Raw genomic sequence first — 20,693 nt, forward strand, 5'->3', positions numbered from 1 at the left:
GATCTTAATGCATGGCATGGTCCTAAAAATTAGACTATGATGTAAACGTTCTTTATAGATACATTTTTTCCATGAGATAAAATTACACTTCCAAGAAACATTTATTTTCTTCCTCCTTCAGAGTGTACTTACATATGTTCTGACCAATGAAATTTCACTAATTAAAAATAATACAAACTAAATTCTGCATACCAATGTCAAATCATACTAAAATGGAGGATTTCCAAATAATACCTATAATTTATACAAAAACAGATTCAGTTTAGGCCCCATGCATAGCGAAGCATGTGGTGAAATATACATAAGTTGGTCTAGATAGTTGCATTGAATACATTAATGGATATCAATTGAACAAATAAGAAAACCCAAGATGCAGTTAATTTAATGTACTGTATCAAGTTTTATGGATCAAATATGGTTTAGATCATGATCATACATGAGACACTTAAAATTACTATCAGACTCTGTTTAAATTTCTTCACATTAAAATACAAATTGTTAAATTATTACAAAGTGGGATTTTGTTATGCAGGTCCTGTACAATATGATTTTTAGCTGCAATGATGTAGCTCTCTCCAATTTTTTGTATCTGATGTTTACCCCCCTCCCCCCCCCCCCCCCCCCCCAAAAAAAAGAAGAGGCCCATGGGGCCACATCGCTCACCTGAGCAACAATGGGCGTTCAAAAGATATATTGTGTCATATGGTCCCTCGGTAGAAAAACAAAAAATAAATATTGTAAAGTATTCGAATTTTACACTTATTTTTGTATACATGTAATCTTTGATAATTATTGTACCTTCATGAAATACTATTTTTGACCAGAATAAGAAAATTCTACGCAAGATATAAAACTAAACATTTGGTAGAGGTATACTGTTAAGTTGTTAACTTCCAAATCCCTATATTTTCGTTCTGCCCCCCCCCCCCCCCACGTTGTAAAGCGATCAAAATATATGAGTGCATATAGGTACATTTTTTCATCAACTACTCAGTACTTACTAGTTATTGTATTAAAAAAAATAATAGTTATTGTTTTTTATTTTAAAAACCCTACATGTATAGATGTGAAGAAGAAAATTGTACCTCAATGTGCTCAATTCCTCAAATTAAAAACATTCAAAAATTTTATTTGTCTTCTCCATTATAAGTAAATGACTGTTATTTACCTCTCGTACAAACCATGATAATTTTCCGATGTGATATTCTTAGGAATAGCGATAATTACTTTATCCCCGCAACAGAAATGTGTCAGAAATATGGAAACTGTTTTAAAGATGTTTTTATTTACTCGTGTCTGAAAAACTATCAAAATTGATGTAGATTTCACATTATTTATTGTATAAAGAGAGGGCCCCAGAGAGAAGATATATACAGAATAATAGTATCATTCTTTTATTTTGTTTGTACAAGTATTTAACATATTCTAATTCATAGAGATTTTCTAATGTTCAACCAAAATTTCAGCGTCAATCGTAGAATTATAAGCAAGATACAGAGCTCACAGTTCGCCTAGGTTTGATTCATATTTTGTTCACATGAGTTTATTACATTCAGCTTATGATTTTTAACTTAGTATTTCCTATTCAGCATTTAAAATGAAAAAAAAGAATGGCCTAAGATTTTATATTCTTTTATTCACTCAAGACCTATTTGAGGTTCAAAATCAGTTTATCCAAATGTACACAAACACAGTGAAGGATCACATGTACAGTAGGAGTAATAATGACGAAAACATGTTAAGTATACAATACAATAAAATGTTAAAGTTTGTTTCTGAACGAACAGACTTTGAAAATTTTCTAAATAAATATTGACAATTTTTTTACTTTTTAAAGCGCTAAGCATAGCTCAGCGCTTTATTATCGTTAGACTTCTATTTCCGGTGCAAGGAATAACTGCCCTCTATGAGCAGAAATATACATCATTTAAACTGATTAGAGGTAAAGGGAACCAGTTATCTGGGTGACGGAAATGGCCGAGTAGATACGATTGGTTTGCGGGGCTTACGTACATCAGCACGGGATGCTACGCAGTGATGAAAAAATATAGTAAAAAATATAGTGCGTATTCAGAAGCTAAAATATAGAAAAATAAAATCGATTCTTTGCAAGAAAATGTCAAAAACTGTGAAAAATTACTGTTCAAAAGGTATAATTTGTGATTTTAACATATCTTTTTTCAGGCAAGTATCCATATACAAGTCCAGCTTGTAATTCACATCATCTTAAGAAAGTAACATATATTTAAAGAAATCTGGCCTTCGATACTTTAAATTGATATTCATTTAACATAAACCAAAATTTCAATAAGGCTCATTTCCGCCTACGCTTGCACACAGTAAATTTTCTTTGAACCAAGCTAGGTTAGCGCTTTTCAGTACTTTCAGTACTTTGATTTAATCTTTAGTTTTTAAGATCATGTGTACAAACATAGAATTGTGAGAAAATTTCTGTATCTTGCTTATAATTTGAAGCTTAACACTCAAATATGGTTAGTAAATAGAAATTGAAAACAATTAAACACAAGAAACATTCACTATAACAAATAAAGAACACAATTTATTTTTTCGAAATGAATCATATATATACATGTATATACCTACATATTTCCGTCAGCAATGTCAAACTTTATTTAAACTGAATAAACTCGAGAAAATGACGAGCATCGCAACAAAACCTATTGCATTAATCTACCATTACGCAAAAGATAATGCCGATGGAATTACCGATAGAATGAATTGTATTTCATTATTTTTTGATACATCAGATTTTGCTTAATTTGCGCAGGTAAACAGTTAACTGTTTGATTTACCAAAGTCTCTGTTTGATTTGATACGTAAAAATCACGAAATAATACAGACTATAGTTCCCAGGTTACAAACAGAAATAATGTAAACGAAACGAAAATCGGAACAAGCTAACACCAACGTCATGTGTGAAAACTGTCAACGCATTGAAATATTTAGCCTGAATTTACTTCACAAAATCGGCAACAATATATTTTGCATGTTTCAAAGATTTCCCTTCATACGCGAACTGTTGCACAATAAGCAAATTCATCATAGTCAGATCGACCCTTTTTCGTATAATGTCATGGCTGCTTTAAACAAAGAAGCTCGTTTTAGAAGTATGGAATACGAGTCTAGGTAAAATGGGTATGCAAACCCGGGCCGTGGCAATATAAAAGCCAAGGCAGATCGACAATCGTCGATTCCAAATACGCATTATTTTGCAGCAATATTTACAGCGAATACAAATATACTAGTCCATCAAATATCCTGAAATTTTAATGAGATTGGCAGATTAATAACTGCCAATCTTTGTTTTGCCCAGACCAAGTCCTGCCTACCCATTTTACCGGATGCCGGATTACCGGATGCCGAACCCGAAGCTATTAAACTGATTGAAACACTCATTTCCTTTATTATTATTTTCGTAATAACTCAGATTTGAAACAGAATTAGCACTTAATTTTTGCAATTTATATTTTCCTTCCCATAAGGATAATTTATGCTAAACTACGTTGAATTGGAATCAGTAGTTCTTGAGAAGAAGATTTTTAAAAATGCACCCCCCTTTTTCTACAGTTTCAAGGTTTTCTCCGCTTTGAATACAGATCGGACTTTTATTTTTGCAATTTATATTCGCCCTAACATAAGGATGCTTTGTGCCAAATTTGGTTAAAATTGGATAAGCAGTTTTAGAGAAGAAGTTCAAAATGTAAAAAGTTTACAGATTGACAGACAGACAGACGGACGGACAGACGGACAACGGACAAAATGTGATCAGAATAGCTCACTTGAGCTTTCAGCTCAGGTGAGCTAAAAAATCGGGAGAGTACTACATTATTGCAGATATGATTTTGACTGAATGATTGAAATACTCTTTTTTATTTAATAATTAATCAGATGGTTTTCAATAAACCATAAATTAAAGTTTTTTTTTCAATTTTACCTCTTTCACTTTATTTTGTTTTTTGGTTGATTTAGGGGTAGGGGGTGTGAAGGATATTACACAATATATCACATTATGTATTTAATCAAAAATGTCTGAACATATGAAATGAAAGTGCTAATGATTCACAATTAGTGTTGCTTTTTTTCATAATCAATGTTATCAACTTTAAAAAATTGATTAAATGCATTCAACTATTTCAGGTATTCTTATTGATATTACCCTCTATTATAATATTCCTGCATTATTATTTAAATATATAAAGAAGTCATGAACAAATTTCAGAAAAACTTCAATAAATGAATAGGAAAATTCCCCAAATTTAACAATTCAACACCATAAAAAAGATCTGAGATCAGGGACAGTTTCGATATCAATAAAACATCAGCGTTGCTTAATTTAAATTGTCAGATTTTTAAAATGCCATGTTCAAATAGTATACCACCTTTGAATACATCTATTACTCTATCACAAGGTCTCGTGACGTCAATGAGATTAATTTACAGGTGTTTTGCAAGTGGGAACTAGCATTTCTAAAGCAGGGGGCTTATAACACTTTAATCCAAGCCTCTTATTAGGAAAACTAAAAATATATCATACAGTACATAGCAAAACCAAATATCGAAGGCAGTTATTTTGATACATCATTCTTCCTAACTCCATGGTAAGTCAATCTTAGACTAGTATATACTATGTTCTTGATCAATAAATTTTTACAGGAGAAAATTTCTTTTCTACACGTTTTAAATAATTTTTTCCTTGAACAGACTGTTTAAAAAATATCAACTCATATAAATATTGCTATTAATTACGATATGAAACAATGAATTACGATATGAAACAATGCCTCAAATACAATTCACTCATCTTCTTTACATAGGTTGGAAATATTTGCCAAAATAACCCACTGATAGTTTTAATCATGTCTATTAATCAGCAAACTGTACCCAAATCAATTTTAAAATTAATCTGAAAATTATATCTGTTCTCCTGGATCTGTATAATTCTGTAAAGTGTGTATTTTATATTCAGTTAAGTTTATGCTAAAAGCTTCCAGAAAGATAGTAATTTAACTTGATAGTAAACAGGTTTCATATACTCATGCAGGCCTAAATGTATAATTTGAAGTGATAGAATTCCTTCCGGGTGGGGAGAACTGGGCCCAGCTTATACATGGATCAGAACAAAGGTATACAATTTATCAAGATGGCATATTTATGACTGCATTTAGCTTATGGAGTTCTACATTTTCTCTGAAAATTCTTGACCTTTATACCATATTTTCAACTTCCCACGTGATAATCGGTCATTTATACAAACAAACATCCTTTTTCATTGTGGACCAAAATCAAGAGGCATCTTGTTGGGCTTTCAAATTTCAAACCATATTGCATGGTCAAACTTTAGGTAATTGGGATAATCAAATAAAAATGTGAGTTATGTAATAAACATTTAATTGTATACATGTATCTGATGTTCTTAATTTCTTTCAGTCTTTAAATAAATCTATTATGTGCGGTATAAAATAATATAATGCAATTAATAAAACATGAATAAAGACAATTAAAAAGTAGGAAAACTATTCATAAAACTTTTGAATTCATCATGTAAATTTTGAGATGGATGTAAATTATACAAATTAACTTTCTAAAAAATATCAGAAAAATAACCAACAGTGAATGATTTTCTTCAAACCCCAAGATTTCCATTCTACATGGAAAATCTGTCAAAATTAAAGACTCGGTGTAATGTTTACACTGTTACAAAACACACGTACCCTTTTAGAATAGAAAAAAAAAAAATTAGGAAAGCTTTAACACTCCAAAAATAAAACGGGCCCGGTGGTTTTAAATGAATTTATAAGCTTTCTAGAGATACGATATCTCAAACCTTTAGATCAATAGAAGTCTTGAAGACATATTGATTAGAATATAAGTAAACCCACACAGTTCTGGTGGTGGACAACTGTCTCTTTAAATTCAAAGACCTAAATGAATCATTTCTTGGCAGTGGGTTATCGTCTCTTTCTTTGTTTCAAGGTTAATTCCCAAACTGTTAAAGTTTGTTTTACTGGAACATAAGCTTTAGAATGATCAGTTTGTCTTTGAGTATGTCTGTGACAGGAATTCTATGACAGTCGCTGCATGTATGAACAGTAATTATTTTGTTTCTGTACGACAGAAGCAGTGTTTTGAGGAGGATGGATTCCCCAGAGAAACAGGCGTTACATAATCTGCGACAGGACCTGCAAAGTCACATGGTCATCACTGATCGGATTTTGCGACATCTTCTGCAGCAAAATAAAATCAACAAATCTGAAAAACATGATCTCTCTGTAAGTATAATGTTGGGTTTTTGTTCATTATTTGTGATGGCTGTAGGTTTAAAATTTTATAATTAAATTATTTTTTTACGAATCTTAAATTTGCAAATGTGATAAACTATTAGGTTACTAATTTGCAATAATAATGTAAGAAAAATATGCATTATTTTACATACCAACAGAACTGAATATGTTATCTACCGGTATATGAATCCAATTACCAGTATATCATTTTTAATAAATAATCTTCATACATTTTATCTAAGATTCATGGAGCAAGCTCACAAAAGATCAAAAAGCTGATACAGATTCTACAAAACAAAGGACAACCACTGCAAGTGTTGACACAGGCCCTCTTATTAGAAAACAGAAACAACTTCATTGTGAAAAAACTCAGTAAAAAAGTGCGCTTCTACCGTTCCAGGGAAGAACAGAGTGAGCGCAATTCCAAAACTCATACAAGCAACCAACTTGACCCTCTTGGTGAAATTTTATTCAAGAGGGGTTACCCTGTGCTCTATGGTTCATGTCACAAACAGGCATATCCAAAGGGACATCAAAAACTAATGGAAGGTATGAACGGATTCATGGTAACTCTTGAAGATTGTCGTGATGTTTTCAATGGCTGTGAGACCCGACATTTCAAAGACATTCTGAAAGACTTTTGTGACAAGAAAGAGAAGGAAATCAAGGACGCCAAAGTTCTCTGTGCTCGGTTGGTGAAGTCCAAAAACTGTGAGCTGGATCAGGGATCCCTAGAAGTGAATCGCCTTCAGCAAGAAGTGGATAAACTGAAAACAGAAAATGAAAATATACGCAGAAACTGGGAACGTGACATTCGTCAGAAAGTCACGGAAGGAGTTCGTCAGCGATTATTATCAATGCCAATGTTAAGTTCCTGTTTTGGGATGCCACCATCGGCTAGGGCCAGAGAGCATTCCGAGTCTACAGACTTTTCAGAGAACAGTGACCAGGGGTCTTTCAGTAATGGTAGCTATCACTCTGACCCCCAGGCGGAAGAGAGCGAGGGGGAGAGAGAGGAAGAAGAAGGGTTTGTTACTGAAATAACTGATACTGAAAGTGAGGCTGAATACCCAAACAATAGGGTATCCCATGTCACATACAATATATATACTAATCATATATATAGCACAGCAAGGCTTTATCAGAGCTGATGCTATCAAATATTATCATGTAATTCATGGATATGGATACTTAAAGCATATAGTTTTTTGTACAGAGCAAAGTTTATTTCATTTAATTACATGCCATATTACTTAACTAATAGTTAATTTTAATCTAATTGTGGTACATTAAATATCTACCTGGTATATACATGTATATAAAATATATATGCAGCCAAATCAAAACTTTTACATATGTTTATAGATTTATATATATAGATATATATTTACAAATTGTGCCAAATTTAATACATGACATTTTTCCCAAAATCAAAGATATAATCTGTAGGTTTGTTACATTTAGTCACAAAATAAGTAGACAAGTGTGCTTTGATTAGAATACAGTTGGATTCTGAATTCTGGATTTGAAATAGCACGCTGATCGTAAGATATATTTTGTCACATAAAATTTCAGTAGTGATCCAAATTCTGAAGATTTCTCTCGCAGCAAATCACAAGCAAGAAACTTGAAAGAAGAAAAAGCACACTAGCTTGTAATATTTTTGTAATAAGTTATTCAGCCAAAAGAAACCCTTTTGTTCATTAGATCTTTTTTCATGTTAGCGGTTGTTATAGTCTTCCAAAAGAATATAATGCTAGTGTTATCACTGCCCCCATACTGTTTGATCTTTTGCCAACCATTATTATTCCTTAATGAGTATTTGAACATTGAACACTACAAAACCCACCCAGCATACACCATTTGTATGTGGCTTTACTAGTCCTATTGTGAAATCATATTAGTTACTGCAAAAATATTTAATGTTAAACTTTAAGGTAGGCAGGTCCTACTGGCAGTGAATTTCACTAAAGCATTGTCTACAATCCGTTTTATGTATCAAATCCATTGAGTTAAGAAATTTGAGTTTATAAGATAAACATTTAATGAATTCTTTGTCTGGAACTGTATTAAGATTTTAAGCAATTTAATTACTGTTAATAGAATTACCTTTGCACAGGGAACTGCATTTCATTTTATAAATGAATGCATTTAATTCACATGGTCTCCACCCCCTCCCCCCCCCAAAAAAAAATATTTAAAAACCCTACAAATTAGTGTTACATGCATGCATCTGTTGTTAAGTTTGTTAAAGTTTATTTTTGTTACAATGTTACAATACTATTTGTAATGTATATGTACTTGTATCTTATTTGTATGCCAACATTTTTTTTAATGAAACTAGATGATCAGTGTATCATTCTATTCATTGATCCTTATTTTGGCACAGTTGTTAATAAATACTTTTTATATAGATGATTGCATTGTTAAGTAAAATCCTTTATATTATATTGTTGATAATGATGGGTATGTTACAAATATACCCTTTGTTTTGTTGATTCCTGAAATAAAAATTTGTTTTTGATAGAAATAAAGCCTCTGTTTTTATTTCATATTGTATTGATGTGCGGGATGAATGAAGATCACATACGGTAAATGGTGGCACAGCATCATGCCCATAACAACTCAAATTGAAGACATCTGAACTAATAATAGATTTTGACCTAATATCTCAAATTCAATTTTAAACAAAATGTTGGGGTCATAGCATAAGGTCAGGGCTTTGTATTAGGTCAAGGTCAACTACTGTGGTTTCATCAATATTCGTTGAATATCAATTTTCGTGGATTTCGTTGTTTAGTTGATCCACGAGTTAAATGTTTATTGAAAGGCGATTTTTATTAACATTTTGTATTGATATGGTCATTGGCCACGAATTTACGTATCCTTGAAACTGTGATTTTCACTTTATCCACAAAAATTGATATCCTTGAATATTGATGAAACCACAGTAAATTGGTTCAAATGCATATCCGTATGTAGATTCTTCATATTTGCCAAGTCCAGTTAAAACTTTAGTATCTGAAAACAAATTTCAATGCAATCTTCCTGTACATTACTCTTAATATTCCCATTCCCATATGTAAAAGTACAGTTATGTCCCTTATACATCCATCTTCCACCAATAAATAAAGAGCATGCTTCCCACTCTTTTCTGTAAGAGTACATGCATGAATTCAATACAGCCATCTTCCATCTAATGAAATCCAACTTACCACTGTCTTCCAGTTGAGCCTGTGCCTCGCTGAGCTGTTTACACTGGAGCTGGAGGGCCTTGAACCTGTGTTCTGTCTCTGTGAGCTGGTTAAGGTGCTGCTCCGAGGACTGTACATGAAGCTGTAGTTTCCTCTCCTGCTCTTTCAGGTCTTTTTCCAGTGTGTATTTGACCACCTTTTAAAAATACATGCATTCACAAACAGTTATGTGTCTATTACCGAAAAGAACCCTTTTTTGTACTGATGAAACCATTTTTTATCTCTTTTTTTCCAATTAGACTAATTTCTCCTTTAATTTAATTAGATTAAAGAAAAACTTTTAATAAATCAAAGAAAAATTCAACACTCTAAAATTGTAAACTGTATAAAAAGTACCGGTACTGGGATGACAAACATACACAATGAATCTTACCTAGAGAACATATAACCAAACCCGGCCTACATACCTCTAAGTTCCTTATTTCATCTTTTAGTCCATTTATTTCTTTCTCAGTACAGTCTTTGAAGACCTTTTGTTGCTTCTGTCAGAACAAATATAAAGGCATTCAAAAAATAATTCAAAAAGAATTCTACATATTCATGGCATATTTCTGTACATTTCAGGATTAAATTTGCAGGAGCTTAAAATGTTTGCAAAAATAAAAATTCCCTACATAGTCAGTGCATACCAGTATTTGAAATGAGCATTAAATTTTCAAATTTTGGCCTATTGAATTGAAAATTACATGTCAGAGAGTCACTCAGTGTCCATTTCAGTGTCAAGCAAATGATTCTTTACAGACATTAACTGGGCAACCAATTCAACAAATAACTCCAACATCTTAAACTTCTTGGCAAAATGGGGGAGGCAGGAAGAAGTTGTTTAAAATTAATTGGTAAATTTCAAAATAAATTCTTGTATCATACCAATTGCTCCTCTGCCTGTGACAACCTCTCCCTGTACTTCCTTTCTGCATCTTGTATCTGCTTTTGGAATTGCTCTTTTGATTCATTTAATTTCTGTGTCTCTGCCTCCTGTAAAAGTTGGCATTGTGTTAAAAGGGGAATAACTCTTCTTTATTTATTTTTTTTCAATTTCAAGTTTTGATCAATTTGATAATGAATGAATAAATAAACTTAATATGCCTAGAATATAATTGTAATTCATTTATTGATAAATCATACAAAAAGGATTTAAAGCTGGTGAGGTACAATTTCCTGTACATTACTTACACATTTTCTACTTAAATCATACTTTTCTTGGTCCGCCTTCTTGATTCTCTCCTCATTTTCTTTATCATTTATCTGTACAAAAAATATACATTTTTATCTCACCACTCTTCAAACGTAAATCATTATGCAATTGAAAATTAGATTTCACTTTCCAGGATGTAAAAGTCACCCATATCTCTTTTTTTTAAATGTCAAAAACACAAATTATAGTTCTCAAAGAAATATTTTCCATGATCTATATAGGTGCAAAAATTGATACATGCATGCACAGATATGTGCGGATCTAGACGGAAGTCTGGACCCTCTCTGAAAAATTTACATTTCTCAAAGCTGCACTGTCTGATTTTTTTGCTAATAGAATACAAATAATTTTCCATACAAACCAATTATCTTAAGAACGTTATAGACTTTTGCCTATTTACACTAGCAGCATCAGTCTCCTTTCAAAGTTTAGTAATATTACAAGTAAATATCCAAAAATAATTTCTTTACGGGAACCTGTGTATTAAAAACCATACCAAATGCATCATGGGCATATTTAGAAAAAGGGAACCATTTGGTTTTGTCTCTCAAATAATTGAGTTTATTCCACCCCTATATATAATATGCATTGGTTCGAAACAAATCGAACCTCAGCAAGATTAGTGATAAAATGTACACAGGTTTAATTTTCATTTGCCAAAACATTATGATCTTTATTCATACATGTAGCAATGTCAAAGTTGTAATACAATCATACCCCTCTAAAAGTGGGGAGAGAATTTCTATATATTGTAGGGCGAAATATTTGGTACTCATGCATCAATATGTTAGGTTTTTGTATATCTCTGATTCTTCATTAAAATATGGCTTAACTGACCAGGAAAACTACCACAATGTCCATTCAATTACTATACACATACTCAGCATAACCGCCATTTCTCTTCATTTAAATTGGTATTATGCATTTTGCAAATATCAAGCACTTACTCTTCGCATCTTAAGCTCTTCCAAGATTTCCATAAGGCTGTTCTTTAATCTGAGACATTCTACTGCACTCAGATGATTTCCATCACTTCCATTATTATAAGTTGATGAAATTTTCTGTTTGTCTGCAAAAAGTTATTCACAAGTCGTTCACAGTTCATTTTTGGGAGTTGATTTTAATCAACTCTCCTATGCTGTTACTCGGACAAACCGAAAGTGAAACAGTGTTTGGACCAAAGCACAAATCATCGCTGCTGACAAGACTTAGTTCTTGAAAATAATTGATAAATTCGATGTAATGTATGCTAAAGCATTGTTTTTCAAGGAAATTTATTTATAAATACCTTGAAAATAGTCAGATTTTAAATGGTACGAACAATTTAGATATTTTTTGTAGTGGTATGTATTCCTACGCCAGAGTTCAATATAGTCTCGTTCAACTCGACGCTCGGCTGTCTCCGTAAATTTCAGAGAGTCTCTCTTGCTTGTCGGAGATTTACGGTGTCAGTCGAGCGTTTGGTTGAACGAGACTAGAGTTTAATATTGCTTGGATCCATACAATTTTCGGGAAATATTACTATTACTGATACTTAGTTTGATTGAATTAATTTTATCTTTAAATATTATTTAACATGATTCATATGGGGGTTTCTTAACATTCTTGTCGAAAAAGTCCAAAAATTCATATTATAAAAATGTGCGTAATTCCAATACAAATTAGAAACTACATGTACTTGTAATGCAAAATAACATTGATTTTAAAATAAATAAACATCGACAAAATCAACTCCCGTCAGTACTTTGATTTAACAACATACCTGTCAACTCTCCGGATTTTTTCGAGAGTCTACCGATTTTGAACCCATTCTACCGCTTTTCTACCGATATATTTTTTACCCCCAATTTCTACCGATTTTTAAGAAATCTGGAATTTTTACCGATTTCGCTTTAAATAATACCATATTTCCTGTGAAAGAGAAAATGGCAGTTCATTGTTTATCGGTAGAATACCGTAGATACATGTTTATTGCCGCTGATAACAGGTAATCAACAAGGTGTCAACTGTGCTACCAGTGATAACTGGGATTGTAATTGCTTCCGATTCTCATTAACAGAGTTTATTAACAGAGACAGGCATGCCAGATGTGGGAATTTTAGAAATACACATTAGCAACGGGATACTAGCTAGTGTCGAATTGACACTCTGCAGCAAAATATGACAATATACTAATAAACGGCTTATAAATGGAAATAAGTATTGCAAATATGGCATTCCTTATCATAATCACGTATGAAGTTTTTATACACCACCAAAGCCAAAAAAGAAAAGATATGTCTGCAAGTACCTAAATTCTTGGGGAAAAGGAAGCAGAATTCCAAGGTTGGTTAACAAAAAGTGTGAAAGGTGAAGATCATGCTTTCTGCAGACTGTGTATGAAAAATATAAAGATTCCAATTCTTAGTAAAATTGCTCAGTCTATGTGCTGTATCCCAAATACATGCAGATTGTGAGAGGGTGTTCTCCCTTGTGAGAAAAATACAGACAGAACAAAGAGCTTCCATGGACAATCAGACACTATTTAGTCTTCTATGTGCTAAAATAAATTGTAAAGAGGAATGCCATCAAGTGAAACCTTCTAAGAACACTCTAAAACTGACTAAATCAGCAGCTTACAATTACAATAAAGAACATTAAGGTGTATCATTAGTTATTTCTTAGTTATCAGTATGAACTAAAAGAACGCGCGATGACTTTTTACTATAGTCTGTCCCAAGTTATTTTGCCGCATATTTTCTTAAATTATTCAATATTTATAAATACCTCTTGGTTCAGACGATGTTCATTCAATAGTATGAAAAAATTCCAAGATTTCCCTTTGAAACGCCCCCTCTAGCTTGTCGGGTATCAGTACACGGCTAAAAATAAAAAGTCTACGAGGTTTTTCCATTGCCAAGGAGATGAAGACGCCCGGATGATAACGTTGAAAAATTGCGCGAGGGGTCCCGAGTACTTCCGAATGGAGAAAAGATGTCAACATTCCCCATTATAAATCTCCGTAGGAAATCTGTTTTCGTTCCTGTGAATTTTTACGAGGGAAAAATGATGTGTGAATGAAGTTATCTTGGGAATTTTCCCTTTCATCGATTTTAATTGCACTTCAGTCACAGGTATGTGTATTTTTATTAAAAATCGTTCAAATATGCAGCATAAATATCTTGGGACAGACTATATCAAAAAAAGTCGTCGCGCGTTTTCTCCCCCCAAAAATATTTCGAATGTTGACAGGTATGTGACAAGGAAATATGTTTGCTAGATTTTGATTTATTTCACGAAAAAACAAATAAAGGTTATGGTTCGATAAAACAATTTTTGTGCATATATTAACAATGTCAATTCAACAAACTTAAATTTTATACCTTCATGTTGTTGGCTATCCCCATCACATGTGACTGTCTTTTCCTCCATTTTCTGATCGACTTCTCATTTAAAATTGAAGAAACATTGAAATATTCAAACCCACATTTCTGATTTTGAATTCAAATTGTAAAATTAAATACACCTATTCAAGCATTTTCAACTTCTTTTGACATCGTAGCTTTGACATTTGACATTTCCCGCGTGGTCCTCTTTTGCTGAGAGGATCGTACATCAAACTATTCGACATAAAAATATATTTGAAAAGTTAATTTTTTTTTTTACCAAATTAAGATTAATAATCTAATCAACAAATGTCACTATTGATACTACATACAAATTGTAAACGACAAAAGTAAACATTTTTGTGTACAATTTAACAAACGTTGAAGTGTTTCCGGTTGATACTTTGCCAGCTGAAATATTGCACAACAAGAAGGTAATACTCTTTTTCAGTCAGTGACGTTTTAAGCTATTTTTGTATTTCAAAGCATGTATATATACTACAATATGAACTACCACGTTGTTTTTTAACTATCTTACAACATTGAACAGAAAATACGTTTGTCTAAACGACTAAAGTCACTTCGCCAATATTGAGAAAAAATTATCTAAACCGACAAAAGATAACAGATTGAATATACTAATGGAAGGTTGTGAATTTGATTACACATTTAGAAATCGTTTTTTTTCAAGTTGCAACTCCCCAAGAAATATGTCAACCCCCTGGGGGAAAACTCGGGCAGCACCTGTGATGCCATGTTCACTACAAGATGTGATGAGTGAACAGCTTGCAACTGAACTACAACACCAAGAAGAAAAAGAAAGGTAGGCAGTGTATGGTGAAGAGTTTTGCTGCATTCATCAATATTCATTTTTATAAAGTGATGTAAGAACTAATGTAATGGGAAAAATTATCATTTTGTTATAAATTTTGGTGTTTTTTTTCTCAAAATCCTAAAATTGGCCAAAATGATTCAAATATAGGGGTCCTCATGATTCCTGATCAGGTCCCAAACCCTTAACAGCAAAATTTCCTATCATTATGTATCATAGATTAATTTTGTGTCATTCAGTTTAAATGCGGGGGAAACAAGAACTTTTCAAGAAATCTTGGCCGCAGCTTCAGAAAATTCTGCAGAGACCACAGATGACTGGCTCCTGGCTCAGATGTTACAACAGGAGTTTGACCGGGAACATGACCAGGCACTAAAGATTGAGGAAAAGAAATTCAATGGAAACAATAAAGGTTCCATTTATAACCTATATGGCCTTAGTTAATAATTTCCAAGCCAATGTACATGTATACTCTATTTCTCATTGCTAATATCAATTAATACAAGTTCTACATTACTAACCCAATTCCATTGAGAAAAAGACTTGATTGGGAAATCACATAGATGTACTAATGACAAGAAAATGAAATATTCCAAGTAAAAAATGTATATGATGTTAATCTGATAATGTTTTGATATTTTCCAATTCATGTACATTTGTATAATTATTCTGAAAATCTAATTTCCAGGCATCATTATGTGCTAACAGTCGAGCATTATCAATGGGAGTTCTTTTCTGAACAATTCAAATTTTTTTGACAAAAATTCCCTCCTTTGAAAGCACTTGCATAAAAAAAAAATCGCTAGCAAGGTTTTGCTTGTTCGAAATAATCTGTTTATGCAAGAAATTCATGTTGCTGAAATGCTTATTTCATTTACTCCTTGCAGTGTCCATTTCATTTGAAAACTACAGAGCTGTTCATCCAGCATACAGAGACGATGAGGAGGACGACGAGGAAGTAGACCAAGATGAAATGGAGAATAGGAAAAGCGCATGGGGTACTTCAGTCTTCATCCTCATTTGTCCTCTTATCAAAGAATACTGCATATTATTTTCCTTCTTTTTTTTTTGGTCTTAATTACTTCCCTTAGGTTTATCAGCTGATCATATGATGGGGAAACTATTTTTTTAATTTGATAGTTTGGACTTTGCTTTTTTGATAACAGAAATAATTTGATTTGATTTGAACCTATTTTATTATGCAAATATACATTTACATAAATGGATTAGGCAGCAGGCAATGCCTATGTAAGCCTTCTCCATGAAACAGAAATAATTGATTACATACTAGTATGTTAGATGTCACACATCATCTCTCAAGATTACAAAAAAAAAAAGAATATAAAATTTCAGGTTGGTTAAGAGCCCTATATGACTCAGCTTTAAGCAGTCATTTAATATGGTTAAGTGACATACATGCAGTCAATTAGTTTATCAAGCTTGAAACACAATTTAAATTGAAATGTAAAATACTTGCCCTATACAAGTTGGATGTACATGAGAATAAAACTATATTGATGTATTTTGATTAATTACAGACAGCCCTAGTCCAAAGTTTAAGAAAAGTGGAGTGTCGGGGAAAGGGAAAAATATCACCACTAAACATGATGCTGTGATATGTGGCAGGAGAAATGCTTCCAAAATAATGGATGTATGTACACAAAAGCTGCAAGCATATATTTCTGTCTTGATAAACTTGCCATCAGAATTCAATTAGTCAAATTTGACCATGCCCAAATGATCACTGATAAAATTCTTACTCTCTTGTACAGTTTGGTCCAGAATTTCATTCTGGTGATGGTGAGGGCATCGACATGAAGCTGTCAAATAAAGTCTACAACAGACTGAAGATGCACTCCCTTTCAGAGACAAAGAGAAGCCAACGGTTACACGAAAAGAAGGAGTTCTCAACCAGTGTAAGTTTTCATATATCTTGAACTATGATGGAATCTTTGGATCTTATTTTTTATTCACATTCTGCAGTATCTGTGTGGAAATTGTTGAAAAGAAAATACATGTTAATAAAGTCTATATATGGTTGTGTTTCTTTTACTGTTTGCTTTGAAATTAAAACAGTAGTACTAAGAATCTATTTCTTGAAGTTTATTATTTTCAGAAGCAACAAAGAAAAAATAAACCTGACATAATCAAAAACAGAATCATTACAAAAATTATTAATCAAATGTATTGAAAAAAAAAAACAAATCCAAAACTTTAGAGTTTTAAAGAGCTAATGGTTTTTCTTATTACAGGAACATGTACTAGACCCTCGCACCAAACTGCTGCTGTATAAGATGGTAAATAATGAGACACTGGAGTCAGTGGGGGGAAGCATCAGCTCCGGGAAGGAGTCTGTCATCTACCATGCGTATGGAGGGAGGTTTGTCTATGCCCATTAGTATACTCTCAATTGAATGATGTAGTCTTGATTTTTAAATTGTTAATGGATAAAAAAAACCAACCAGGAAATTAAGCTCTATGGTTTGATGTTACCTGAAAATAAAAAAAAAGTGAAGAGTAATGGAAATGTAGATTTTTCATCTTTAAAGTTAGTGCAGATATGATTTTTTTTAATACAAGATAAAAAGTTGCATGCCATTTTCAATGGATGATTGAAGCTTTAAAAATCCAAATTTATTGATATATTTAATACTTGGTGGATTTTGATATCTGAAAGTTGAAATTTTATTTACAGCAAAGAAGGGGTGCTGCTGTCTCATGAATGTGCAATAAAGATCTACAAGACCACGCTGAACGAGTTCAAGAACCGGGGGGCCTACGTGGACGGCGATCACAGGTTCTCCAGGGACGAGTTCAAGAAGAACAACCCCAGGAAGGTGATCCGCATCTGGGGAGAGAAGGAGACAGCCAACCTCAATAGGTCAGCTGGATTTTTTTTATCATAAATACAACGATTTAGAGAAAAAATACATTGAATTGTAATATTCAAGCATTGAACTCTCTTTCATGAGCTTGTTTTTGCAAAGAAGATATTTTAACCCAATTTCATTAGAAAAAGAAAATGTAGGAAACTTTTAAAAAAAGGGGGGGAAAGGGTACTGTAAACTCCTTTATATTTTACGTGAGTACTTAATTCTGTGATATCGCCGTTTGGTATCAAATTGCTAGAATATAAAATCATGTATGCAGACCTTTTCTCCTTATTTCTTATAGTTCTCAACTCTCAGAAAATAATGGCTAGGTTTTAAAATCCACAAAGGGTGCTTCTTGCGATATTATGCAGATATTAATTCCTAACGTTTAATTAGGAATCTACAGTAGTGTCCCTTTTCCCTCATTGCATGTCAAAAAACTCACATACCTAAGTTCATGTAGAAAGTTAATGATTTAGATTGTTTTGTGTGTGAATAAATAATGTTTGGTGCCAACTTATTGTCTGAGTACAATTATTTTCAATTTCGACATTAAAAAGGTAGTTATAACATTATGATTATCTTTTGATATTAAAATAGGATGAAGAAGTTTGGGATCCCTTGTCCTGCAGTACAGGTCCTCAACAAACATGTGCTAGTGATGAGTTTCATTGGTAAAGATCAGATCCCAGCTCCTAAACTAAAGAATGCCCATCTGTCTGTGGAAGATCTAGAAGATGCATATGAACAGGTTGTCAAGGTGAGACTGCATTTTGAGGTCATAAAATGTGCTTGAATTTCTTTTCCGTGTGTAGTTAGTAGCATCTTGTCAAATAATTTGGAATGTAAGGCATTCTAGTCAATATCAGAGTTCACCAGTTTAGTTGTCAGTGTACATGTATGTTAAACAACTCAAGGAGAACACTATGTTGTCTTATTTTAAAGTATATAAATAAAAAAAAAAATTTTTTTCTGATGGAGGTCTATCTGCAATACCTGTCTTCTCAAATAGGGGTGATTGCATAATTGAAATATCATAACAGATACCCGCAGTATAATATTTTGGCCAATGATTCAAAATTATAAAAACTTTTAGATGCAACCTATTTGTGACCAATATTTTTACATTGTCGACAATTACCAAAACAGAAAAAAAGAGAACAGGAAGAAAACTCTATTTCATCCTTTGATTCACTTTGCAGATAATGGATACCATGCAGAATAAGTGTGCCCTGGTCCATGGAGACCTGAGCGAGTACAACTTGCTTTGGTTCGAGGATAAGGTGTGGGTCATTGACGTCAGCCAATCAGTGGAGCTCACACATCCAAAGGCAATGGAGTTTTTGTTCAGAGACTGCTACAATGTGTGCAAGGTACTTTTATAAATATTAATCAATAAAAATGTCTAGCACATGTTGTCTGGTTGAAGGTTGAAGTAGAACTTTTCAGTGTTTTTTTTTTTTACAAAGCAATATTCTGCACTTATTAGTTTATGTATTTTATAGACTTATAGTTGCTTAAGGATAACAAGGATAGTTTATATGTTAGATTAATATACCTGTTCTTAGTATATCTTAACTGATTACATAGTAAAAACATTAGAGCACAGTGTACATAGAGTGACCTTATTTACCAATACCCTCTTCATAGATTTATTACATGCATAAAAAGCACATCTGTGCTGTAAATCTTTGTAACAGAAAAACTGTACACTAACCCAGGAATAAAGCTAGAGTGTTATGTTTAAATATTTATTTTTCCTTCCATTGCAGTTCTTCAAGAAGGCAGGAGTACACAATGTCAAAGAACCAGAGAAACTGTTCAACCAAATCACTGGACTCAACATAAAGGGAAAAGGTGCAGAATTTGCTGCCCAGGTGCAGAGGTATGACAAGGAAAGGAGTGCCGAATTACTGGCCCACCAAATCACCATGAAGGAATACGCCTTCGATTACTACTTTGAGAAGTCCCAGCAGGACAGACTGCTGGAAGAGCAAGAAGAAGAAGGGGAGGATCTAGGAGAGGTGTTGGAGGAACGAAATGACCCGTTTGAATATTTCTACGAGAAGTCATTACAGGATAAGGCTGACAGAGAAGAGGAGGCGGAAAATTCCTCAGAGAATGAGGAGGATGATGATGATGAGGTTATTGAGGAGGAGCTGAAGAACGCAGATGAGAGAACGATGGACAAAATAAAATTAGGATAGTAAATGTTACAGGGAAAGGGGGTGGGGTTGTTTTGTTTGTTGTCCTTATTGAAACTGCCAAATTTCAGTATCAGTTGATTTATACTAATATTCTGTGGAGGGACCCACAGGATTATTGCTCTAAAGAGAAATCCTGTGGGTTCCAGTGGTGACATTACATGACGATGATGTATCAGTGTATTGATGGGTTTTTTTGGGTGTAGATGTGAAAGTCTGACTATAAAGCAGGTTCTTTATTTATTCCAGTTAAAAGAACTGATGTGATCAGCATAATGAATTCAAAGAAGAATATTTTTTATAAATCTAAGAGATGAAATTGAACTGTTAATTTTTTTTTTTATTTTGATATTGTCATTTTATTTTATTAAAATATCATTTAACCAAAGTAAGTTTCTATTTATTTCTTATTTTGTATGAAATAGCATTGTTCCATATAAATCTCAAAATTTTCACCTGTTTATGACCTGATGGCACGGTATTTAAATATGGAGCTTCTTTCACTATAAAACAGATGATCAATATTTTTATTGCTGGTACAAATCTCTCTATATAATGTAGAAGTCAAGGCCCCGAAGACATAAAATAACTCAGTAGATTCCTTATTTTATGTGGGTACTAATTCTCCCAACTTCCATCTGATGTTATCTTTTCTTATACATGTAGTT

At 32.8% G+C, this 20,693-nt stretch overlaps 3 protein-coding genes across 4 annotated transcripts in view; 2 read left to right on the forward strand and 1 right to left on the reverse strand.

Annotated features, from left to right (window-relative positions):
• LOC128179495 (coiled-coil domain-containing protein 73-like) overlaps window positions 1-14,303 on the reverse strand; it is a 118,856-nt gene extending 104,553 nt beyond the window's left edge. Inside the window, exons 1-6 of the mRNA XM_052846926.1 lie at window positions 14,114-14,303; window positions 11,699-11,820; window positions 10,730-10,801; window positions 10,424-10,531; window positions 9,964-10,038; window positions 9,518-9,692 (exon numbers count right to left, since the gene is read on the reverse strand). Of these exons, the coding sequence (XP_052702886.1) occupies window positions 9,518-9,692; window positions 9,964-10,038; window positions 10,424-10,531; window positions 10,730-10,801; window positions 11,699-11,820; window positions 14,114-14,162 (601 nt within the window). The 5' untranslated portion in view covers window positions 14,163-14,303. The remainder of the gene's footprint in view (window positions 1-9,517; window positions 9,693-9,963; window positions 10,039-10,423; window positions 10,532-10,729; window positions 10,802-11,698; window positions 11,821-14,113) is intronic.
• Window positions 5,978-8,826, forward strand: LOC128179601 (uncharacterized). The gene is made up of 3 exons (XM_052847069.1): window positions 5,978-5,994; window positions 6,137-6,290; window positions 6,545-8,826. The coding sequence occupies exons 2-3, from the start codon at window positions 6,156-6,158 to the stop codon at window positions 7,451-7,453; spliced, it is 1,044 nt and encodes a 347-aa protein (XP_052703029.1). The 5' UTR covers window positions 5,978-5,994; window positions 6,137-6,155; the 3' UTR covers window positions 7,454-8,826.
• A 170-nt stretch (window positions 14,304-14,473) lies between the features above and the next one.
• Window positions 14,474-20,429, forward strand: LOC128179635 (serine/threonine-protein kinase RIO3-like). Of its 2 annotated transcripts, XM_052847146.1 has the most exons (11): window positions 14,474-14,550; window positions 14,808-14,939; window positions 15,188-15,360; window positions 15,836-15,946; window positions 16,487-16,599; window positions 16,721-16,864; window positions 17,201-17,328; window positions 17,644-17,829; window positions 18,422-18,581; window positions 19,024-19,194; window positions 19,594-20,429. In XM_052847146.1, the coding sequence occupies exons 2-11, from the start codon at window positions 14,827-14,829 to the stop codon at window positions 20,026-20,028; spliced, it is 1,734 nt and encodes a 577-aa protein (XP_052703106.1). In that variant the 5' UTR covers window positions 14,474-14,550; window positions 14,808-14,826; the 3' UTR covers window positions 20,029-20,429. The 2 variants fall into 2 exon arrangements, with proteins under 2 accessions (XP_052703106.1, XP_052703101.1); XM_052847141.1 differs by lacking the exon at window positions 14,474-14,550 and having other exon boundaries at window positions 14,647-14,939.
• Window positions 20,430-20,693: the final 264 nt, after the last annotated feature.

This window comes from Crassostrea angulata, chromosome 1 (genome assembly GCF_025612915.1).
Source record: "Crassostrea angulata isolate pt1a10 chromosome 1, ASM2561291v2, whole genome shotgun sequence".
Lineage (NCBI taxonomy): Eukaryota > Metazoa > Mollusca > Bivalvia > Ostreida > Ostreidae > Magallana > Magallana angulata.